The sequence below is a fragment of the Lepidothrix coronata genome, unplaced genomic scaffold (assembly GCF_001604755.1).
Source record: "Lepidothrix coronata isolate B3197 unplaced genomic scaffold, Lepidothrix_coronata-1.0 Scaffold4, whole genome shotgun sequence".
Classification (NCBI taxonomy): Eukaryota; Metazoa; Chordata; class Aves; order Passeriformes; family Pipridae; genus Lepidothrix; species Lepidothrix coronata.
The window spans coordinates 2,647,570-2,673,575 of record NW_016690184.1 but is presented as its reverse complement, the minus strand read 5'-3'; the positions used below and the strand labels follow the sequence as shown (position 1 = coordinate 2,673,575).

The window sequence follows — 26,006 nt, the reverse complement described above, 5'->3', positions numbered from 1 at the left end:
TGGAGCAGAAGTATATCAGGGCATAAAAAAATTGCAATTGACTTTTCTCAGTAGTTTCCCTGTTCTTTTATGTATTTTTTCTCTTCTAGAAGTGTTTAGCCACAGATTATTACATATGGGTTGAACAAGGGAGTGACACTGGCTGTGTATGAATCTTAGGAGTTGAAGGATTTTTTTTGAGGATCGAAGAAAAAAAATCTGGCAAGCGCTCACTTTCACATTAATAAAGCATCTGCTCAAGGAACAACATACAATCTTGGGGCGGGAAAAACCGGTGGGCTACACCTGAGTGTGCGACAAAGAGGATGAGAACCAGGAGCCAAAGTCATGCATGAAAAGAACATATGGCAGAAGGCAGAACTTAGAACTGTTCTGACCACCATGCTTGCTATCCAAGAACAAGAGTGTGACCAACTACACACCACAGTACAATGAGAATGCCTACAAGGACTGGTTTCTCACATGGACTATTCCCTGAATCACACCTCGATAACGTTTGGATAGGTGCCAAGAAATAAATAGTGTGGACAACAATTCAGAAGCCTGCACTGGGTCCTTTTTGATTCATATTTATAGACACAGTCATAAACCTCAGATCCTAGCCTGAAATGGGAAGATGATGGGCATTGACTCTTTTAGGCTCTTTTGAGAAGAAAGGAAAACTGGCAAAAGTCTATATAGCAAAACTATGTAATAAAGTATAAGAAAAGATGGTAAGCTAAATATTGCTTACATTGGTGTGTAGTTTACTAGTTATTCAAAAGCTATGTATAAGTCTGAAGACAATATAAATATTATATGAATTAAAGATAACTTGTGTTTTTATATCTATTAAGAATGTATTTCATTGCAAAACCATGCAAGTTTCACTTTACTTTTTTCTTGTGAAAACTTGTTCTTGACAAAAAAATGAATAATTATGTTAATCATTACAGAGGTATTTACACATCTATAGCAACTACAAGAAGTGATTCCTTTTCATATTCTTAAAAACAGCAAGTGTAATTCACACAGTGGCTTAAAGGCTGTACCCTTAAATTTTCCTTTGTGAAAACATGGGGTGCTCTGGAATAACTTGATAAAAACAGGAGAGAGATCTAAATGGGTGTTTCAGGCCATTCTACAAAATCTATGTTTGTGTGACAGGTTCAATTTTCTTTCATATTAGGAGAAAATGTTGAAATATTAGCAGCTGAATTTTTGTTAACTACAAATAACCACTTTAAAATTCACAAAGCTGTGCTTATGCACTACACGGCCTCAGAACAAGCAGTAATTTCATTACAAATGAATTCTGAGTATATGTGTAATAGTTTATTAAAATATTTGTTTCCTAACTGAAAATTTTAGACGTTTTCTTTACACCTTTGTCCAAGTTAATATCAATGCTGTGCCTTTTTTTTTCTTCTGTTTTCTTTAACATATTTGAAAAAAAGACCTTTTGAAACATTTAAATAAATTCAGTCTCTTGGTATATTTTAGGCCAGCAATACATTTATGAAAGATGAGTCAGAGGATCTCGGGTTCTGCATTTAAGATACACATCACTAATTCTGATACAAAGCAGACTAGGCAGATGCCATTTGGATAAGTAAACAAATCACATAATGTGCTGAAGTTTCTAGAAAGTATAAACAGGATTTACAATGTACAAGATCTAAAAATCTTACCTTGGAAAAGGTGAATCAACTTACAATAACAGACAGAAATCCAACTTGCTTATTTTCTAGGATTCCCAAAGCTAGAGAAGGTACATCATCTGAAAGCTCCTTTCACTAACATTTCTTAGTGTCCTAGCTAGGACTGGAAAATTTTATGATATAATTCATATAACTACAGGAATATTTAATGTTTTTGTAAAATTTCATGTATATGAACATGGAATGGAAGACTGAAGGTGGAACAATAAAGTGCAAAGACAGGAGGCAATGGATACTTTTAAAATAATTTTCTCCCATATGGTATTCTAGACTGTCTGTGAAGGCAGAAATCAGACTTTGTTCTCTGCCAATGTCTATAAAACTTGTGTAAGCAGCTCAGTATGAAGTTTTAAATGAAATGTTAATTACTACACTGGATCAGATTACTCATTGGAGCACCAATGTTACGACAGCCCTTTTTTAAGCAGAGAGATAACAGGCTATTAGTTAAAAGTTGATTTATGCATAGAAATATGGGTTACATGTCTTCATTTTTTCATATAATATCAGTGTTATCTGCATGCACCATACAGACATCTACTTGTTTCTATTTTATTCCTTGTAAGACCTTGGTCACACATTTATTCAGAATTAAATGTGCTCAAGTACAGTTAGGAATCTTTGGTTTTTCCTGTGAGCAAGATTAAACAGACATATCAGACTAGTTTCTCTTTGTATTCACTTTTCGGTTGAGTACATGTAATTCCAGTTCTCAGTGGGGGTTTTCACAGGTTTTATTTACTCACAAAAAAGCATTCCTCTTTGCTTTAGATGACATGAATCATTCAAGCCTGAGCTAGTCACTAGGCTGTCTTTACAGCCAGTGGTAGAACTTCCAGAAGACAACCCATACCCTCATTTTAAACATCTGAAATGGTATGAGTTGCTCTCTTAAGCAGTATTTTCCCTTGATTTGAAAGAAAGCTTGGGGTGACTTTGTCAAACTTCATGATGGTTAAAGTAAGTAAAATGAATCCAAACCATAAAATCTCAATTTAAAAGAGCATTGCAAGTGATGGCTACTGAAAATTTAAAAAAACCCAAACCTGTATTTTTTTAGAGTGTTCTTTTTGCACATTAATGCTGTTCTTTTCTCTGAATGGTTTGAACTACTCCGTCTTACATTTCGGTCAACACTGAATCTAATCTGCCTATAGATATCCTCTTCATTTTTCTGTACCCCCTGGAGATCTTCAGGTTATCCTGTCTTTGACTAGTCCGCGTGACTTTGTGATATCTGCATGCTTTATAAAATTACTGATCATTCAAACATTGTTATTCATAAAATTAACATTAACAAAAAGTGGCTTTCCACTTGAAAATTTTGTTATTTTCTGTCAGTTCATCCATGACAACACACTGCACTTCAAGATTATTTGGTTTCTCGTTAATATCAACTAAGAGCTGTAAGCTTGATTTTGGACAAGAGAATGTCCTTTAACCAATTTTTGGCTGCTGCTTTTAAGGAAATATATTTGAAAACACAGGGAAAATTTTCTCTGACAGAGGAATCCTAATCTGCCATAGAAAATACATATCTCCTAATACTAATCCCTATTTCCAGTTCCACATTCCTCCTATACCTTTATAGACAGCTATGCCTCTGGCACTCCAATCTTCCAGTTTAGAAATTTTTAAGTTAAAGGAGGAATATTTCTTGTTAGCACTTTGCCCACCATCTAGTACACATCTTCAAAGCTCTCAATGGTTTATTGTGATGGGACCCCAAATCAGCCAAAGCCTCAAGATGAATCTGCTCTGGCCTTCAGTGCTCATAAAAAAAAAAAAAAAAAAAAATCAAAAGGTTATTAAAAGCCAAGATTATTACTTTAATCTAAAATCAGGAAGTCAACTTTCAAAACAGACAAAACTGAAAGCAATTAGTTAACAGAAAATGACAACATGGTTTGAAAGATTTTTTTCCCTCTGCATGTTGTATCCTTGCAGGTGGGTCTGTGCTTTCAGTGAATTAAGGGACTCTGAGTGGTAGCAAAAGCTTCTGTCTGTTCACACTATCATTTTCCTGTGCCTGCTCAGCTGGTCTGGAGGAGGAGGAGGAGGTGGAGGAAGAAGAAGAGAAGGAGCAGGATGAGGAAGGAGGCTTCTACCTCCTCTCAAAGGCTTTTATTTCACCTAATCATTTCTTAAAGGAATATAACACAGAACTGAGTGCGTACAAATAAAACAAATACCATCTGTCCCAGCCATGCATGATCAAAGCAAATTGTTGCTTTTACATTTGTTAAGTTTTTCATAGGATATTCTCTATCCTTGAGAGGAAAGCTAAGAGGAGATAGGCCTTGCTTTAATGGAAATACGTATGATTTTACTGAGCTGTTTAAATAACCTAATAAAGTATAGATATTGGATCATCTGGATTTTAAACCAGTCTTTGATGTTTTGTTAAGAAGCAATGAAAAATATGAGTTAAAAGTCATCACACTGAGAAGTTTAACAGTGGCATGGCAACTGTCCTTTTGTATCTCAGCTATTTTCAAACATATTATAATGTGGCTTTTGATAGTCTATTGTATAGTTAAGGTAATTTTCATCATTTCCCATTTGCCATGAACTGAGAATATGCAGGGGACAGTCACAATTTGCAGTGTGGCTTTTGTGTAGTAACATTTTAAGCCACAGCTACTTGTTTCTGTGTCTTGAAAGGAAGAGAAAATAAAATCCCCTCTGTGGAAGAAGTCAGGAGATTAGCATATTTGTCAAACACAATTAGATGTTTAAATTGTATATATACCACTATTCACTTAGAAACATCACTCAATTAGAAATGAACTTGTAAACTGAAATCAGTAGAAGGAAAAAAGTACTCAGTGCATTACTGTGAAATTTGATACAAAATTGGATTTTTTTTTCTGAAAAGAAGCAGCAGTTCATACTTAGTACTGAATCACTTTTCTCATATATCTGAACTTTAAAGTGAATTGACACAGAAAATGCAGCAAAAATTATGTAAAGGTCCTGAGAGAATATTTTATGGTAAATAACTATGGAATATCTAGGACCCCTGGACACTGAGAACCTGTCAGCCTCACATCCGTGCCTGGGAACCTCATAGAATCTATGCAAAGGTTCATGAAGGACAGGGAGGTGATTTGAGACAGCCAGCACAGGTTCACCATAGGCAAGTCCTGCCTGACCAACCTAGCGGCCTTCTATGATAGAGTGACTTCTGTAAAACCTCTGACATGGTCACCAAAACATCCTTCCCTCTAAACTGGTGAGAGATGGATTTGATGGAGGGACTCTGGTGGATGAGGATTTGGTTGAATGGTCACATCCAGAGGGTAGCAATTCAAGGCTTGGTGTCCTAATGGACACTGATGTCAAGTAGTGTTCCCCGGGAGTTTGTACTGGGACAAGTACAGTTTAATATCTTACTCAATGACATAGACAAAAGGATCAATCGCACCCTCAGCAAGTCTGCAGATGACACCAAGCTGAGTGGTGTGGATGACAACACCAGAGACCTGGACAAGCTTAAGAAGTGGGCCCGTGGGAACCTCAAAAGGTGTTAAACTAGGCCAAGTGCAAGGTGCTGCACCTGGGTTGGGTCAACCCCTGTTATCAGTACAGACTGGGGTATGAACTGATTGAGAGCAGCCCTGCTGAGAAGGACTTGGGGATACTGAGGCATGAAAAGCTGGATCTGGGCTGGCAATATGCGCTTGCAGCTGAGAAACCCAACTCTGTCATGGGCTGCATCAAAAGAAGCATGGCCAACAGGTGAGGGAGGTGATTCTGACCCTCTACTTCACTCTGGTGAGACCCCACCTGGAGTACTGCATCCAGCTCTGGGGTCCCCAGCACAGGAAAGGCAGGAACCTGTTTTTTGTCCAGATGAGGGTCACAAAAATGATTAAAGGGCTGGACCACCTCTCCTATGAAAACAGGTTGAGAGAGTTGGACTTGTTCAACCTGAAGAAGAAAAGGCTCCAGGGAGACCTTATTGCAGCCTTTCACTACTGGAATGGGGCTCATAAGAAAGATGAGGACAAAATTCATATCAGGGCCTGTTGCAACAGGACACAGGCTAATGGTCATAAAATAAAAGAAGGTAAATTTAGCCTAGATACAAGGAAGAATTTTTTTACAACAGAAATGGTTAAACACTGGAACAGGTTTCCCAGAGAGGTGGTAGATACCTCATCCCTGGAAACACTCAGGGTCAGACTGGATGTGGGTCTGAGCTACCTGAGTGAGTGGAAAAGATCTCTTCTAACCCAAACCATTCAATGATTCTATTCTTTAAACTATTCTATTGGATTGGTCTGTTTAAAGATGAATATAGATAAAGTTGGGTTTCCTTCATGCACAATATCCGCTTCCTGCATTAAATGTGTTTGTTGATTTAAAAGAATATTGTTATAGATAAGACCTCAGACATTTTTAAATTCTCAGTGGTGCAGAATAATTAATGCTAAGACAAGTCAAAAACTGCATAGTTTATTCTTCTCAGCTGAGATCAACATGAATGTTTCCTAAATTCCAAGCACATAGGCAGTCAGACAGCTATGCCAACCCCCTGAGGACAGCTACACTAAAGCTGAATTATTCCAGATACATTCCTTCCTTGTTAGTGAAAATAAGAAATTACTCCTTGCTGATAAGAACCTTCTGTCCCCGTCTCAGCATGTCACCTGAGCTCAAGTATTCTGGTCAATGATCTGCACAGCAGTGACCCTATCCTTTTTTGATGGTTGACCAAGCATACGGGGAATAAATTCATGCCAATATGTCAAAGCACAGAGCTAGGTAGTCAGATTAAACCTATAAATTAATTTTATTTTTCTCAGTTTCTTTCTATTCCTTTGATGGTTTTATAGTTAAGAACAGACCTACTCCTGAGTGCCTAAAAATATCTTATATGTGGGAAGAGAAAGATAATAAGACTGTTAAGATTCTGCATTTATCTAAACTAGCCAGTGCACAGCATGGTTCCCAACTCAGTTGAAAAGATGCTGTTGTTTCCCATGCAAAACCATGACTATACAGAGACACAGATTATTTGAACGCATTTTCGTAAAACATTTTACAGCTTGGGTTTTTTTCACATTTTTCAGAGGACAAATGTATTACAGTCCTGTCACTCTATGATATGAACTGAAGAACAGTAATAAATATTTACTATTGCACAGCAAGCTAAATTTTCAATGAGGACAATCCAACATTTTCCCTGCATTATTCTGCCAATGAATTTCAAAATTATCATATTTTCTAACTCATTCTAATGACATGCTGAAGAACTTATCGCAATAAGATTCTAACTCAAAATATGAGAGAATGTATTAACACCAGTTTTGCTATCAGACAAACACATATTTTGAATTTGTTCATTACATATAACTTCCTAATACTTTCCCAGCACTTTAAAAGTGTAGCTATAGAAAGGTAATTGAATAATGAAAGTACTAAGCAAAGACAAAATGTTTAGAGAATAGCTTTTCAAACTATTTTTTGGTTGAATTTTTAATAAAACGCTGCAATATTGCAGAAGCATTTATGACTACTAATAAATGAAATTCAGTTGCTAAGCATTTTCATATTTGATTTTGTTATTACATGACTATATTGTCTGGCAACATTCCAGTAGCTTAAACAAAGTTTGAAAAATAAATCTGAATGAAATTTTGAAACTGTCACACATAGAAGAACTAATGTAAGAAATTCTAGGCTTAAATTATTTTGGCAATGAATAGATCCTTTTTTAGTTATTGATTATCTGTCTATGCTGATTATTTTCACAGCATAACATGTGCAAAGACTTCTTTGGGAGAATGGAGTATTAAAAGATATAATGTGAACAAAATAAACATTTCTCAAGCTATTAAGTACATAAATATTATCTTAATTAGCACAATTTTATAAATTAACATTTGAAACACTGTATATCCTGGAAACACTCTAGCATATACCCATAGTTCAGAGTATTCTGATGAGTATTTTCCTAGTTTTGATTCAGAAACTTTGCATTTAGATCTTGAGATACGAAAAGTCCAGTGCATAAGGCATTCCATGTGTGCTAAACCAGAGAGTAGATAATCAAGCAATACAGATAATCTGGAGGAGGAGGAGCAGCCCAATTTGGATTGTGATAGAAGCAGCAACTCTATATACTTGCAATTTCTGATTTTCAATAGGTCATAAATTTGATAGAAGAAATTTCTATTTCTTACCTACATTTCCAGTCATTAGGTATGAATTCTGAAAATCCATCATTCCCATTCCAACAATGTGTATAAAATCTTCAATCACCTGCATTAACTCCACTGAGCCTGGATAGATCTAACAGAGGAAGGTCAGACATGACGTTAGTTTTAATATCAAAATCCCTACAGCAGCAAATTCAAATAAAATGTGAGACAACAGTCAATCTTCTCTTCCCATGTTTCAAAACGGAACATTTTCTGTTACTGTAAAACAACTCATTTGTTATTAAATCCTCATGCAAACAGACACTACTTCCCAGAAAGTTGTGTGAAGTCAACTTTGCACTGGCACTATGGAATGTTTGCTCTAACTCACTGCACCAAAAACTTATTGGCCATTACTTTCGTTAATGGTTACAGCATTTCATATCACAGAAGAATTCCAATTAAAATATTCTTCCTTCCTCTGGAAGATATCTTCAGTAACTTCAGAACTATTCATACAAATGGCTGAATGCAAATCTTACCGTGCCCTCTCCAGGATGATAAATTTTGTTGCTTTAATCAAAGTGTAAGTAATATAAATTTTTACTGGTAGTTCTATTTTCATTGCTGATGTGGAGTAGTAGAATCATGGAATAGCTGAAGCTGGAAGGGGTCACTGGAGATCATTTGCTCTGTGCAGAGCAAAATGAGCTCTAGCAAGCTGCCCAGAACCACATACAGCTGGATTTTGAATGTCTCCCAGGACAGACACCCCAGAGCCTGTCTGCACAACATGTTCTAGCATTCAATCACTCTCTCAGCCAAACAGACTTTCTTATATATAAATGGCACTTTCTGTATTTTAAGTTTTGCCCTTGTTTGTTATTCTGTCACTGCACACCACTGAGACTTGGCTCAGTCTTCCTTAATCACCCTCCCCTTCAAGATTTTTTAGTATTGCCAGGACCCTTACTCTTCCAAGCAAAATAGCATCAGATATTTCAGCCTCTCCTTGAATATCAGATATTCTAATCCCCTAAATGTCTTCATGGTTCTTTGCTGGGCTCTTTCCATTATGTTCATGTCTTGCACTAGAACTGGACACAGTAAACTAAAATAAATTGCAGTAGCCTTGGTGTTGCTAATGTAGCCTCTCAATTTGACTTTCAAAATGATAAGGACTAGCACATTTCCAAGAAACTTTATTTGCAAAGCTGTAAGTTACTACAATCACAAAAACATTAACTTTTTTATATTCAACAATAATGATTCATTAGCAAAACAGCATTAAAGATCAAAGCAGTTATTTATAAGCTTAAAAGTTCTGTTCATATCACATATATAAAAAAATTCTTTTTAGTTTTTATGGTCTTTTTTGAACAAGACAATTTTCAGTAATAGAAAAATAATGGATGACCCATTCATGGAGCTTTTTACTTCATATCAGTGAGATATCCAAATTTACTTTATGAGCAATATTCAACCCATTCTTTCCACTGCTGGGACTACAGACTCTAAAAAATGCCTATAGAGACTATAAATTGCTTCATGTTGCACTCCATCTTCATCTTGCTTTATCTATCTATATCCATAGCTGTTTGGAATTGCTTAGCAAATTTCACAATGTGCTTTGTTTTCTCCATGGATCTTTTATAAAAGGTAGGGCAGCAATACTATTTTGAAGAAGAATTTGTTGTGACATTTATTATCCTAAGAGGTTGCAAATATTGCTTCAAGTGAAGGAAATTTAACTTCCATTTTCCTAATGATGAGTTACTGAGGTAGCAAGTGTGGTTTTTGCATCCATCTCATTCAGAGCACACAAACTAACAGATTACGTACTAAGGAAAAATTTCAATAAAAAGATTTTTTAAACCCTAGTTCTTCCACATAAAACTTCCACATAATAACTTCAGCAGAAACTGTTGAGCAGTTAGTCTTATAGAGGTACTCTGCATTTTTATCTATCTGAATTACTGGTTAATCAATAGGATGCCAGTAGATCATGAATTAAGAACATGCAAAACAGCTCTTGTGTTTTGAAACACTGGTATAAAACTTATGCATTGTGGACTTGAAGTGGCTTCCTGTGTTAAAGCTGATGCTTTACATCAGCTCTTAAAAAAAAAGGCAAGCGTTAAAGTGAGTTGCTTATCTGAATCCTATATAACCTGTAATTAATGGTATCAACTGTTAGCATTTAATCTAGAAAAAAAGATGTGCTGAGGCATTGCAGCTGTACACTTGACTGAAATCAGCAATCTGCTGACAGTAAGTAAGATTTTCTTTCCAGCAAAGAATACAGAAAACAGGCTAAGAGAACTATGCTAACAGTAGTTGAGGAGGTTAAGAAAACTATGCAAGCTGGCAAAAAGGTTGGTTAGAATGCACCTAGGTTTGCAGAAAATTTGTTTGAACGGCTGAACCAGAAACAGAATCACCTTTAGTCCATAGTGTTTTTACTGGGTTGTATTCACAGCACATAATGGCTTGCACAGATTCTTTTCAAGTTCAGTTCCTACCTTGATTTTGACATAAAAACCTGAAAAAATCTTCATACAGGATGTAGTAATTTCAAGCGATACTTTTTTCTGTTTTATAATACAATTCTTTTTAACCCTAAATTTTCAATGTTTTGTGCAAAATATCATAGAAAATAATATTTTGCATAGGATTTTTTTTCCTTTCAATAGTGAAAGTAAAAAAGAATCTTAGGAATTCTTAGGGGTCCTGCTTATCCTTCATAGCTGATATGAAAGATTACTCGCTTCCAAAGTTTCTTTGAGACTGCCTGTGTAACTGCATAAGAACAGTAATAAGACCAGCAGTTTGGTTTTTTGGGGGGGTCATATCTCAGAACTCTAAGATTTAGTGAACTCTCCAGCTTTATCACCAGGTAGCTATGGGCCCACTGCTCCTGTGTACAGCTCATCTTGGTGCTCTTTTGGGCTCCTGCCTGCCTACCAGTGCTGTGAGATAGAGAGAAGGAGCTATGGAAAAGTAGAAATAACTTGTCCCCTCTCTGTTTTTTAACACCACTTCTTCTACCAGCAGCAAGGAAGGGAAGGAACTGGAGATTTGTTTTCCCCCTTTTACCTCCATGTTCTCAGAATTTCCTCCTAAGTCATCTCTTGATCTTTGTGGGACAGATGGTGGACAAGGCATGGGTAAGTAGACAAGGTGGAGGTAGAAGAAGACAACGCATCGCATTCTCCAAACCATTCCCGATTTTAAAATCTTCTATTGCACATAAGCTCACTTGACTATTTTCCATACTGAAATACCTTGCTTTGTTTAAGCATTCTTTATATAGAAATGTTTCCCTGGCTTTGACCTCCATGATTTTTCCTCTGTACATAACTATGTTAATCCCCATTGTCACTGTTATTTGTATATAAATAAATATGTAAATAAATTTGACGGTATTATGGTCACGTTCACTAACATAAATATTTTATATTATATATATATTTATATAGTTATATAATAATTATATTTTTATAATGACGTAATTATTGTCTTATAATTTCTTGGTATAAGCATATAGGAAATTCTTATATCCAAAAAAAAGGGTTTTATTTGAATTTTCGACTCTGTTATTATAAAATAGTGATTTTTTTATTGCTACATTTTCCTATTTTATACAATGTTATCATCATATCTAAATTAGTTGAGAAATTTGTTAGTCTGAGAATTACGACTGTTCTCCTAAATACAACCTTTTAGAAAAGGTCTACTGTTTACATTTCTGTAAGTTCTTTGATGGTGTCATATGGGGTCTTTAGGTGAGTTCTGATGTGTTGTGTTTAACAAAAGCAGCACTGCAGATAGCCTTTAATAGCATTTTTCAGTTTTTGTATGTACTTCAATACAACATCCAAAGCAAAGACATAGTGAATAATCCTATGGAATGTAATAAAAATCTGTTTATCAAGAGAAGCACCTTATATTCTTAACATAATTTTAATCTAAGGAGTTAGCCAGTGGGTCCTGAAATTGCTCCTTTTTGAAAAGGATCAGTTTTTTCCAAAATATTCTCTTGCTTAGGATTTTCTGTCGGGTGCATGTTTAACCTGATTTTTAAAACCATATATTACACTTTGTAAAATCTTACCTGTTGTGCATCTTCCCATTTCTCTTTGTTTTCTTCATCTAAGAGATTACTAATGATTTGAAAGAAGTTCTGAAAAATCAATTAGATAAAAGACAAAGTAAAATTATTTCAATGGCATAAACTACCATATCCTTAATTTGACATAAAGAAAGCTTTCCTTTTTCTATTACAGATGCAGTTCTGCAGCCTATTTTCTGTCAGTGGAAGAGATGAGGTAACAAAATATAGGGCACATAATACATGGTTAATTGTTAATTTTTGGCTATATAATCACGTTCCATAGTAATGCTTTGTATAAAACAAGAACCATTTTAGGCTTGCTAAACTTCTAAGTGTGATGGTGTTCTATTTGGAAATTGCTCTCATTCCAGAAACAAGACAACTATATATTTTTCAAAAAACCCAAAGTATAGTTGAGAAAACACCAGCTTCGGGGTCTTTAGTTTCTATTCAAAACATAAAAATTATCCTTAATAACCAAACATAGGGCATATAATGATATTTCATTGGTAAATACTGTTTGAAACCAAGTGCCTCTTAGTTTTAAATGTTACATCTACCTCTATCTTTTTAGGAATTTCAACATAAAAGCAATAATTAGTTTCTGTTTCTTTGGCCTTAGCCTGTTAATTTCTTAATCTGATTCTCCTATTCATTTAAGAATAAGGGGGGGGGGAAAGCTAAGACATCTTCGATTTTGAATCATACATTTTAAAAATCACTTTCTTCCAAATGTTTGTGGAGAAATTTCCTTTCTAATTTTGTCTGTTCTCTCTACCAATTTGTATTCCCAACTACTTCATCCTTAAAAGCTAAGAATTTGTGCAGTCTGTTCTCATCTTTGTATCACATTTTGTGCAGAATGTCAATTTTGTCTACAGCCTGCCAATTATAATTTATCTGTTCCTTCATAAAAGATACATGTACTTTCCACTAACCTTAACTGAAGAGTGCAATTAAGTTTCTCACAACCTCTAAAAAATTTTTAACTGTAATACCAACCACAGGACCTGGTGGAACTCAGATTAATGGTCATTACTTCACCTGCACTTAGTTTTTAGCCAATTTGGGGGATAAAAAGGACTTAAATAAGGTTTAAGTAAGAAGTAACTTTAACTCATTATTAAGTACAAACTGCACAGGGACAAAAATTAGAGCAGAAATAACTTCCAACCTTAGTGTTTGATATGCTTGAAAAGACGTTAATTTCAAAATATGAGAAGTCACAGACACTTAAGGTGTCTCACAACCATATAAGTAAAACATTTTAGGATAGAAAATTGAATAAAACTTGTGAAAACTATTTTTACATTATAACAGTTTACCAGTTTAATCTAGTCCTAACACTAACTGCTTGACAAGCAAGAGGATCTATCTTTGCCTAATCTCTAGGAAGTTAACTATGTTAACTATAAAATTCACACAGATATAAATTGCTTTAACTTGACCAAATTTAATATAGAGGTGACTGACACTTTGCTGAACTTGGACCAAATAATTCTGTACATTAATGAGGCCACAACTCTCCTCTCACTGAAGTCAGGAGCAAAATATCTATAAGCTTCAGTAACACAAAAAACATAATGAGAAGAAACAAAATGGATTAACGATAGGACAAAAAAGAAAAATGTTCTCATGGTCTGATCCAACTTGCAGGATTACTGAAGAAAAGTTTCTAGTCAAGTTGAAGGTAAGAAGAGGATATATATACTATGTATTGCTTATATACCAGGAATACATTTAATGTCTTTCAGGCCTTCAGTAGCAAAATTAAGCACAAAGCACGGAGTTATGTTTAGTATTTATTTTAAAGGATTATGCCAGTTTAACCAGGTCAGAAAATCACAATTGTGCAGATGCAACTTCATCTAGGAAAAATTTATATCTTCACTGGTTCCCCAGGTAAAATAAACTAAACTGGCCAGGGCAGTTTCATGGCACTATAACCACTTTTACTTTAGGGTATTGTAATTTTGGAGAAGAGTTCTACTAGGTAGAGTCAGCCTTATGAAGATTTTGCCTGAGGAAAATGCTTTTCAAAACACGGTAATTCTGCACTCTTCCAGTGCAATATTGTAGAAACGTAGTTGACAGAAATTTTAATTTTAACTTGTTAGGGTGTCATCAGCCGTCTAGCTGCAGCAGCATGGAGCTCAGTGTGGGATAATTTATCATACTGGGGAGCTGGTTTGAAGCTAGTTTTGCATTACATTGCAGCCACCGATTCCCCTGCAGAAACAGGTTAAGCCTTAATAGCAACAGTATCCATGTCCATGCAATGAGAACTATCTGAGAGGAGCCTAGATTGCCTGAAAAACACTCAGGAGTTAAAATGTTTCTTATAGATGATATATTACATGGGTTTACTAATAATGTTATGTGTTAATTAAATTTTATGTTTATTTTAGGTACATGTGAGCATTAAAATGACCAATTATTGACAGAAATATATGTGAAAATCTTATCAATAATCCTAGACTCAAGCACAAACAAAAGATGAGCAATAACTTGATATATACTTCATACTTGCCAATAAACCATAAATGATGAACTGGGCAACAAGAATGTCTTTCTTCTTGAGATTTTTTTTTTCTATTTCTATCACTGGTTGATGTCATATTTATGGTAGCAGTGGAGTATGTAGCTTTTTGAGTCAGCAATACCAGTGCTTTGCGAATTAAAAAGAGGATGATTAAATGGATTTCCTGCTTCAATAATGAATAGACATGAGATGCAGTCCAAAAATGTAACAGGAGAGGAAGGGTTAAAATTCATTCTTCTACTTTGACTATTCTTTTGTTTATTGCATGAATGCTGCAAGAAACAACATTGCCCTTTAGTAAAATGATTGACAAGTATGAAGGCCAAATTTTAGCAGCATTATGGATGTGATCCGAAGGTATTACTGCAGTAAACGCTGGACATCCCTGTAGACTGAAGCTCCTTCCTTTCATGGCAGGGCTTAAATATTACTGATCTGGCCACTACAAGAAATGTTGGGACAGCCAGAACCAAATTTGGAAGTCCTTTATTTTTGCCCAGGCTTTTTTGATGATAATGCCAATTACAGTTGGGAATGGACAGTTATGTTTTTCCTAATTTAATTTCCTTCCTTTTAATTTTTTCTTCTATAATACAATGGCTGCAGTTCTCTATTCCAGTCCAAATTCTTTGACCCTCTCTGCAGGCATAAAGCTGTCATAAATCCTTTTATACAGCTAGAGAAGAATTCCTCCCTAAGAGGAATTAATGGATAGCCTTAAGTCACCTCCAGTTTTGGACTTCAACATAGGGAAATATGTGTGTGGGAGGAGGAAGGTGGAGGGGGAAAAAGGATTGGACAATCCTCTTAATCCCTGACTGACAGCAATGGGCCTGTGGCTAATATAAATGGGATTATATTGCTTTAAATTCTTTGGGGATAAACTTTGTTTCATGTTGACTGCATCAGGGGATCGTACAACTCACTTTGCCATCCTGTCCTGAAAGGTAGCTCAAGCCCTTTTACAACAGTTCTGAATAGTGTTTCAAATTGTTGCTTATATTATGTTTATTTAGAATTTTTATTATCTTCCTGGTAGAATCCTTCTTACATAAGTACAGTGGCCATCTCATTACCTCAGTGTACCTATACAGGGTATTTTAGTGTCATTCACATACTACATGAAAGACCTTGCTTGCAGAAGAATTGAATGACTCGTCTTGCAATTACGTCTGTTACTGTACTGCAATTTTCAGTCACTGATGCAGGACAGCTTCTTGTTTAAGTGCCTAATACAGGGTTATTTTTGTTCCCGACACTGTATATGCAATGTATATATAAATATTGTTGCAAAAAAAAGGTTAAAAGATGCAAAAGGCAAAAGAGTTGCATAATAAATAACTTGCCACTAGATATGTATACTTTAGAAACTTTATTTTGCTCTTGGTATCTGTCTGCCTAAACAAGTGACATTTACTATGCAGCATATCAGGCAGTAGCACCTTCATTTTGAGTAATTAGTCTGAAATTTTCAAATTTGATCTCACTTTTCTGTTCATTTTTTTTATGGAATCTTTGAATCACATCTTTTACACTATTCATGAATATTAATACTAGATATAACACAGAGATTATAGGCAGTTGAGGGACTATCCAGATGGATGGAATGTATAAGAAATAAATATACTCAGACATATATAGGATTCCTTTCTCAGTTTTAATGCAAGTGTTGTTTTCAGGTCTTAAAAAGTACTGTTACCCACAATTCATCCTAACCTACTTTTCCGACATCATGCAAAATGATAAATTATGACTTTCAGGGATTTTAAACCTCACTCATGCTTTTCTGATAATGTCTTTAAAACAGAAATCCACCAACTAAAAAATTCTGCTCTTTATCTAGTTCAAAATGTAGAATGTAATTAGAACACCACACAGGGTTTCTTCAGAAAGAAGAATTTTTGTGCAAATTAACTTCGTTTTCATCATTTTGTCACTTACTTTGATGATGGACTAGAAAGTATGAAAATATATAACAGTAAAAATAAAAAGAAAATACAATCCTCCAGAGTATGGTAGAATATGAAGTATTGTTACATATGGAAAAATCCATGTTTCTCAGAAATTGACAGTAAATTTTAAACTTATGTTACTGAGACAGGATTTCATTTTATATCATCAGATGTCAGTAATGGGAATATTGCTAAATATATCCCCTGGGCAAAACATATGCTTGGTTCTGATTTCACTTACTTTCCTGAACACCATGCATTGTTTTCTTTTTATTTTACCTTAGCTTGAAATTTCTTTTAATTTTTTTTAACTTTTATTTTTTCTGACTGTGTTTAAGTACCTTTTTTTTTGCTGAGATTTAAGAATCCTTGGTATTTAGGCATGCAAATACTGAAATATAGCTATTTTTCTTTGATTTGAGAAATCCTTCCTTATTTCCTTCAGAATGTGGCTTATGAATTTTAATGTTTTCACTTCAAAATTATTAATTAAAAATTATTTAAATAATAGTTAATAATTTTGCCAAGTTCTGCCAGAATACTGTTACGAATTTTGGAAACATCTCTACATTGCTGAAGTGAACAGAACTTTTGGTGCCATTATTAGTGGGAAAAGAATCAAATTCTCTGTAATGTGTGTAAACTGCAAATGACCTGATCTGCTAAGCCCATGAACAAAATCACTTGTGTCAAGCAGTTGCTTGAGACTGGTTCTAAGATTTCTGTAGTGTCTGTGAACCATGAATAAGTCACACTGGGCTATTAGATTTCTGACTGCATGAAAAATTCTCAGTGAACAACACACTGTTTAATGGTAAAACCAGGAAAGTAGGAAAAGATAGACTCTCATTCAATTAAAAAAAGGATTGTTCATTAAAAATACTTTTTGAAAAGCACCGTTTGAAAAAAATTATTACTTTTAGCTGGCTACAGGCAAACACAAGAAATGTTGGTTTTACTGCAGAATTTAATATTCTTTGTGCATAGAAAAACTAGAAAAGGTAAAAAGCAATAGCAAGCTCTTGAAAACTTAACTATGGAAACGTTGTCTTTTCCAAGATATCTCCCTTCATCTACATGCATACATTCCCAAGTGTATTTATAATCTGTTTGCTGTTACACAAATATGTATACGTGACCTGCATTAATAACTTCATTAGTAATTTATGAATGATCATTAAGCTCTCTTTTTCATAAATAATATATATATTTACCTTCTTAGTATTCTTTTTCAGTACATCTACAACCTTTGAAAAATGTCTAGATTTTCAGATACAGATGAAACCAATATCCTGATTTAGAATTCCTCAGTAATATTTATTTTAATCAACACTACCCAATGAGTTGTGCAGCCTATTATGTAGAAATAATTATAGTGGTTTTAGCTCTGATAGCGTTTTCTTTGCCTCTTGTATAAGAAGAGTTAATTTAACATGTGAAGTAGAAAATTCATATCAAATGCACTATCCATCACTCCCGTGCACTTTTAATGAGCTTTATTTATCTGAAATGAAGAAGCGATGCCAGAATAACGTAACACTGTGGAGAGATTTTGAACTAAAAATGAACTAGTTTTGAACTGAAATGTACTGGAACAAACAACACTAGTGAAATGCTTAGTGCAAAAAAATACCAACACATCCCTATCAATCAAACCAAACCTTGAAAGACAAAGATAATGAAGGTTACAAAGAAAGTATTTTACATTTTTCACTTGATGCATTGTTTTAGATATTTGTCTTATTAAATGCAGCTGAGTCTTTTTCCTATTTTAAACTTGTATCTTACTTTTATGTGAACACTGCTTATGTCTATCATTCAGTGGGTAAAACAGTTGACATGCAGTGTACTGACGAAAACTCCATCAGTTGTTTGGTTTTTTTTGGGGTAATGAAACATTACCTTACCAATGTTTCTCTTACCTGCACCCCATCAGACGCAGGGATATAACTCGCTCTTTTAAATGTGTCTGTAACGTTTCTGAGAATTTCCACAGAAATTAGAAGGTCTCCAGCATAAAAATTTTTCCTCTGCGTTAAATCCAACAGTGTCTTGGTTACTTGGGACATGCCATCACCAGCCAACATCCTCTGTCCCTTAGCGAGGTGCTCTTTAATCTGTATCAGAAGATCAAAATTAATATCAGAACCTACTTTACTGAGGAAAAGGTATGATAAATTCTAAATACAGTCATAATATTAAATATTGAAACTAGTAAAAAAATAGGTTTATCCTGTTAAAGATAAGACAAAATAGTAGACTATGATGACAGAAATATTAATTTTGTACTGAAAGATTCTGAATTTATTGTGTTTCATCATTTGCTTCTTGGAACTTCATGGGCCAGATTGTGGCTTTAATCTACTGCCATCATGTAGCAAGGAACTGTCCTTCCTCAGAGGAACACCTGTACAACCATGGTTGCCACTCATTTACAACTAAGAGCTCTGAAAGGAATAAATACTAAGGCAGTACATTTAAAATCTAATTTACTATGGGAAAGTAGACTTTTCATCTCTGCCAGCCCATCTTAGCCAGTCAATGCAAGAGAGATGGTTTAGTTGGAAGCGCATTATGGTGCTTTCTTCTGTAGCATTAACGCAAAGATGTTAACTAGGAACAATCCTGTTTGCTTTTCCCAACAAATGCAAATTAAATTATGAATTACTCCTATGTATCTGCAAGGGAGAGTACATTTTAGCAGTAGCTCTCCCAGCAGATCTGTTCAGGGCTAGTGATCCAAAACAAATATGCTGGTAGAACTATACTCCTGATAAGAAGCTGACTTGTGAATCTGATTAATTCTCAAAGCTGACCTAGCATCCCAGGAAGATGCAGAGTGTATCACAAAGATATGACAAGGCCAGGCAAGGCTAAAAAAAGAGCATATGTGTTAAACAACCTATTTTTAAACATGCATATGAATTTATGTATACAAACACAAGTTCTTTCAAATTGAAAGCTAAATTTTCATGGAAACACAGAACATCCTGAATTGGAAGGGTTTTAAACAAAGGAAAATTACTCTAGACAGACCCCACTCTCAGCAGGAAGGATGAAGTGAAAATGCTATGCAACTGACAACCAAAACGCTGGCACCATCTTTATAAATATATCTTTAATTGCTTGGGGCTTGGCCTTACTACTGACATATATAGAGGGAAAAATTACTAATGTAACATACAGTTGGACTAGATGATCTTGAAGGTCTCTTCCAACTTTGATGATTCTATGATTCTGTGACAATGTGTTGGTGATGTGGAAGGGAGAGTGTAAAGATAGTTTTGCCACTTCCAGATCTCCACAGACACTTTGTGTGGATATGCGGGCCTTCGTTACAAAAAATGAAATAAAAGGATAGACTAAAGGATAGAATATATAGCAAAAGTAGCACAGTGTTCGAAAGGGTTCAAAATAACTCTCGTGCAAGAAGTTTAACAAATGCAATTCTCCTCTGACATATAGACTCTAAGCAGTTGGGTTTTTTTCATGCTGTTGGTTCATGTTTTGGTTACATTCTTAAGCAGTCTTCATGTAAACTAGATATATAGTAACACAGCTGGGGTTGGGTAAAGTGGCTACTTCAAATTTCATCTATGGCCTTAAGTCGTCTCTAGTAGTAGCTGGGGATTGTTATGAACCACAAAAGCCTTGCTAAAACCCTAGAAATACTTAAGACTTGGGAGAATACCTGCTCGCTGCATCATGGACAGGGAGCAAATCTATTCTGTACTGTGAGTACACCAGCACAAGCATAATGGTATGATTAATATTTAGGAAAAAAATATTCAGTGACAACTGAGACCATTAATTTGTCTATTTGATTTTTTAACAAATATTGCAGCAGAAATATCTCCCTTAGTCTCCAGAATATTGTAATAAATAATCAGGCAAGATGCTTGCTTGCAGACATAATTTTGTGCAGTTTCCATTCCTTTTAGAAGTAGGCTTTGGCAGTAATCATGTAGGAAAATAATAGTGGGGGAAAAGGTGTGATAACTGAAGAAAATTAATTTCAGTAAATTCGGAGATCTGACATTGTACACATAACATTATGAACTACTTTCCTGGGAAAAAGCAGAAGCAAAGATGAACTTGATTTGCATTTTTCCTGTGAAATGTTGCCATTTGCCTCATCTGCTCACATGCTGTATCTCAGTAGCAAGCTAAAAGAACATCAGCCAGCACAGTAACACATAAGAGTACAACTTTTTCTGGAACTCGTCCAGCTGTTCATTGACCACAGAACATATTTCCAGATTTTGAGGATGAACAATATTCAGTGTACCTTTAGTCAAGCCCAAAAGACATAGAACACAAAAGACGGTCCATAAAGCTGAACTCCCAAATCTAGCATGTGCCTCAGGATGTACTGTGGGAAAGGCGTCACACAACTTGAAGGCAGGGTTTAAGGGAGAACAAAAATGTTTTTTCAATACTAGGAATAACAGCAATATGATCAATCCTCATAAAAAGTCTAGTGTGTTGTTATGCTTATATAAACACTGGTAGGAAAAATGTCAAACTATTTAGCAGGTTATTTTGTATTGCATTATTTTCCTTCCTTTTGCTTCATCTGTATGTTCACCTCCAATTTGTTTTTTCATGCTCCTACCAGACTTTAAACTCACATTTTAAAGATGGTAGGGGCAAATTGTTATGGTTTTGGACCATTCATTGCACACAGAAGTCTTGGTCTCAGCTGCTTTTGGACTGCAAATAATAAATTAAAATTATCCTAGTTTTGACTGGGTTTTATACTTCTGAAAAAGTAAAGCTCTTTTTTCAGTGCAAAATGTTACAGATCTCTAGAAGCAGAAGTGGGAGCTGTAGTATACCCTTTAGTGCTTTCAGCAGGACATTTTGGTTGCTCTTGGACACAATGATAAAAAAGGTCTAGCAAGTGCCCACATTGCCACAGGACTAAATTATAACACCTACTTCAAAAGTAGACAGGTGGTTTAAAGTACCTCAGATGTACTAGCTCTTAAAATTACAGCTCAATTTGGTACTTTTTTAAAAAAATATATGTCATACTCAGAAATCTCAATTTCCCAACCCAAGTAGCCTTCCTTCCCTTGGCCACGCCACTCATACACAGCTTCAAGAGCACCTTTTTTTTCATCCTCCCAAGCTCCAACCCAGAAGTTCCTTTCCCTGATATTCAGCTACCCCTCCAGGCTCACACTGCCTTGAGTTAGACTAGCAGCATACTCTTAGTAATAGTGTAACAAAACAGAAAGTTGCAATGTGTTTAGGTAAGGAAAGTGGGTGAAAATTAGAGTTCATTAGGAGAGAGTTTTGACTAAGACCAGCAAGCAATGTACAGGGATTAAGAATTAACAGCCTCTGTTAATGTAAGAATGTAAGAATTAACAGTCTCTTCGTTATCAGTGATAGGAAGCTAAATAATGCATTTTCTTGTAAGACAGCTTACAGCTCCTAAACACAACTTTAAAATCACAGGTGATTCACTCAGTTAATGCAAACTCGTGCAACATTATTAAAGCCAATGAAAGTGTCCAGGTTAATATGAGTTGAATGTAGTGGGTTACTTGCACAGCTATCACAATAATCTTTCTGCATGAAAATACAGAATATTCTCATCAAGAGTCTTTCTCACCATACTGCCTATTTTCTGTGCTATGGTCAGCCTGATATTACACACTGCCCAAGAAAGCTATTTTGGCCACCACTGTGGGTCCTTGTAGTTCTCTGTGAAGGTCATTTTTTAGTGGTCTTACAGGCAGACTCATTAAAAATAAACTTTATGAGCCGAGAGATAGTGAAATGAAGCAGCTGTTAAACTGACACTTCAGTTGTCAGCCCAACCTCTAGCTGCTTGCACTATATGGCTGCATACTTGAAAAATTACTGAATTGTTTAACTGGACTTAGACTCAGGGTCCAACTGCCTTTGTCCCCGATTTATCAGAAAGTATGATATAATAAAATTACCTCTTTACAAAGTCAGATCTCCTAGGCCCCCAGCACTGGAGTACAAATTTATTACTGCATAATAATCACTGCAAACTTAACAGATAGATGTGGTTTAAAAGGACAGAAAACAATGAACCCTCAAGAAACCTATAAAAGACTGAATAGAATTATTAATTTGAAGAGTGATTATACAATCAATCTTTTTTCATTATTTTTTACAATTCATGGATTCATGGCTAGGTATTACTAATGATGTCATTAATACATTTTATGGTAGAAGGAATATAAGAACCCAAATTAGGAAGCCTAATATAGAAGTGAGGAAAGACAGTTTGAAATAAAAATATATCCTGAAATTGCTCCTAATCTGCAAAACACTTTGCTTTGTATCTCCACAACCCAACACTAATATTTTATAAAATATTTTTCATAATGCTCTTAAGATGCAGAAATTGTAAGAACATTCACATCACATCTCTAACGTGGTGTCATTGTGAGATAGAGCTTTCTTTCAGATTTGAGGAAAACTTCTTTACAGGCTGTTTTTTTTCTGATAATCAATACACAGTCCTTTAACTCTTCTAGCACAGAACTTTCATTTACTTTCCCTCAATATAATAAATTATTTACAGTTTATTCATTTATTTCCAGGCTGTTTCAATGTTCTAGAATATTATTTCATCCATCTTTTAAAGGAAACAGAATAAGGTCTAAAGATAGGGCTATGCATCTTCAGTTATGCATCTGAATATTTATAACCTAACATCATGCAAGAGATTTTTTCTTTTCCATATTCAGCATTTTATGAAGGGCACTGCTAAAGCAATAAAAAATAATTTTGCACTTTGTCATCAGTGAAATTATTTAGTAGTCTCAATCTCAATCATGATAACATACACAGTTCCTGCAAAGAGGAAGGCAATCATATATTCCCTTTGTGTATATCAGGAAAGGGAAAAAAAGTAATTGGTATATATTGTGTCAAAGAATATTAAGGATATAAATTAAGGAAAAATTTTTCAACTGTAAAGGTAAGGATGTACCTGAAGAAACTATGCACACTTCCATATTGGAGGCCTTAATAACAACCAAGAAAAAGAAAATGCGGGGAATAACAAGTACAGCTGATTCTGATAGAACCAGAGTTTGGACTGGATGATCTCATGAATTTCCTTTCAGTTCTACAATTCTGTAACAGGTCCCTTTAAATGTTCTGAAACCCAGACTAAAGCCTCCTATAATTCACCCCAACCAGAAAAGCTGAAGTGTAAGGAGTGCCCTGAAACTGAACTTTTGCCTTCCTGCTTTTATACACTCACAGTGTGCAATCTGCTGCACCAAGTTTTTGCAGAACTGTGCTTCAAGCTGTCTCAGTGCACTCAGCTGAAATCACTGCAACCTTGTGCTTTAAGAAACTTATTCTAAATTTATATTGATGAAAAGAAAAATGAGCATTACTTCACCATACAGAAACAGTCTTCCCACTGTCATATACTTCCAAATATTCTTAAGCAAAACATTCCTCACAACAGTGATTTGTTTTTAGAGAAAAGGAGGCAGATTAATCACACAGAATCCTGTGCTGTTCTAGACATTAATCTTAGGTAAATTGAATCTCTGCACAGATGTCAGGAAATTGTGCTCTTCTATATGTGATGAGGTTTATAAAAGCATCTTTGAAGAAAACCTCATCTAGTATCTGTGGAGGTCAAAAACGCTTTTGGAAGAAGAATGTGAACAGCTCAGAGGGATGCTTGGTGCTTTTTGTACCTTTTTTCTCCATTCTCAGAAGAAAACTCCTACTATGTTGCTCAAGAGATTTTTTTTGCCAGTTTATCCCATTACATAATTCCTTTTTTTTAAATCATGATCATCGTCATGAATATTGTCAATTCTAGTCCTTGAACTATAACCACTAAATAGGTTACAGAGAAAGTCATTATAAAATTTCAGTATTTTAATTTGTGGATGGATCCAACAAAACATTTTAATACATATTTTGAATAGATAAGACTGCTCTTCAGTGGAGTAACAAATGACTCTAGGGTTGAGGAATGAATAATCATTAAACAGACCACTTTTTTTTTTTCCTTATACTTATCATTGTGTTTATTGACCAAGATTTCTATTACTGTTTTATTAAATACTGCTCTTATATGTTCCAATTATCTGTGATTAAATTCCGCTCACGTTGGCGTGCTGTGTGAGAGATCTTGCTGTTGTTATTGTTGTTTCAGTTTTTAACCAGAGGGCATGTCTTCAAGATTTGTGTTATCTATGTATAATGCAACCTGACAAGAGCAAGAGTTGAGAGGAAAAAGAGAATGACGACTCTGAGAAGGTTGTTTTCATCCTATGACAGACATAACATTGCTTGAGGTAAAGTCTCCTGGTTCTCCATACTGACTGAATGGCTGAGGCTAGGGGTCACAAAGGGATGTACTACAAATGAGTTGTCTTTCTTTTTTTATGCTCCATGGTCATCCTGGTAAGTATGTGTCCCTAAAACATAAAGTCTGATTAAATGCTTCAATTTATGTGCCTATTTGATTTTAACCAATTTCTGTATTTATTTGGGTTTGTTTCTATACAGTCATTCCCATGACATTCACTTCTGTTTGCAGGACAAACCAAAATGGTTTCTTCAAGAAAATTAGCATTATCAGGGAGCCTTAATTTCTGCATGGGAGTACTGCATTAAGTAATAAGCAAGAAAAATCCTTTGTGTCTCACATACTTAACAAACCTGAACTAAAACATGGTGGGGGAATGCAACAAATGAAATAGTGGGCAAAAAAGCAAGGAAATGGCTGTAAGTGTAAGATGCTGTGACCACTTTTTTGCCTCTAGCTGCCAAGCCAAATTCGTGCAGTCATTCTGCAGCTAATGCTGCATTCAGTTGGAGTGAAGGTTCCTGCAGTTCTTGTAGACTTTAAGGGAAAATTAAATTAATTCTTTCTGTATTGAGTTCTTAAATGGCCTTCTATTGCTTTACCTCTGGCCAGACCCCAGTGTAGTTCACGTGTGGCTGCAGTGTTGATTGGTTTGGAATATCAATATGATCAGGGAACACTCAGCTGCTCATTGCTGCAGACACAGCAGCAGCCACAAACACAGGAGCACATTTCATTTAACACACACATTCCTCTTTGGTAAATGTGTCTCCTCCAGACATGGAAAAATTATTATAGGTCCTCAGATGTTAGTGGGGACTTTGAATTTAACAAGGGGGAATGGTTGGCTATTAAAAAGCAGATATTCAAAAGCAGAAAGGAAGAAAAGCAGCTTTCCAGGTTGAATTGTCTTTCCAAGTTGAATTAAATTGTGATATGCTTGTGTAGAAAAGCAGGTAGATGTTTTCTCCCATTCTATAGTATCTCTAAGATTAATGTGCATGTATATGTTGGCAAGATCATAGAATCATAGAATTATTTAAGCTGCAAAGGACCTTTAATATCATTGAGTTCAACTGTTAACACAACATATCCAAGTCCACCACTAAACCATGTCCACTAGTGCCACATCTATACATCTTTTAAATAACTCCAGAGATGGAGACTTCCATCACCTCCCTCAGTAATCTGTTTCAAAGTTTGACAATCCTTTCCAG

General features: G+C 35.2%; 1 protein-coding gene across 10 annotated transcripts in view; it reads right to left on the bottom strand.

Moving 5' to 3' along the window:
- ADGRB3 (adhesion G protein-coupled receptor B3) overlaps window positions 1–26,006 on the bottom strand; it is a 463,874-nt gene that overhangs the window by 222,863 nt on the left and 215,005 nt on the right. For all 10 annotated transcript variants that reach the window (XM_017825573.1, XM_017825611.1, XM_017825640.1 and 7 more), the window contains 3 exons: window positions 18,380–18,574; window positions 11,964–12,032; window positions 7,892–8,000 (listed from right to left, as the gene is read on the bottom strand). In XM_017825573.1, coding sequence (XP_017681062.1) covers window positions 7,892–8,000; window positions 11,964–12,032; window positions 18,380–18,574 — 373 coding nt within the window. The remainder of the gene's footprint in view (window positions 1–7,891; window positions 8,001–11,963; window positions 12,033–18,379; window positions 18,575–26,006) is intronic.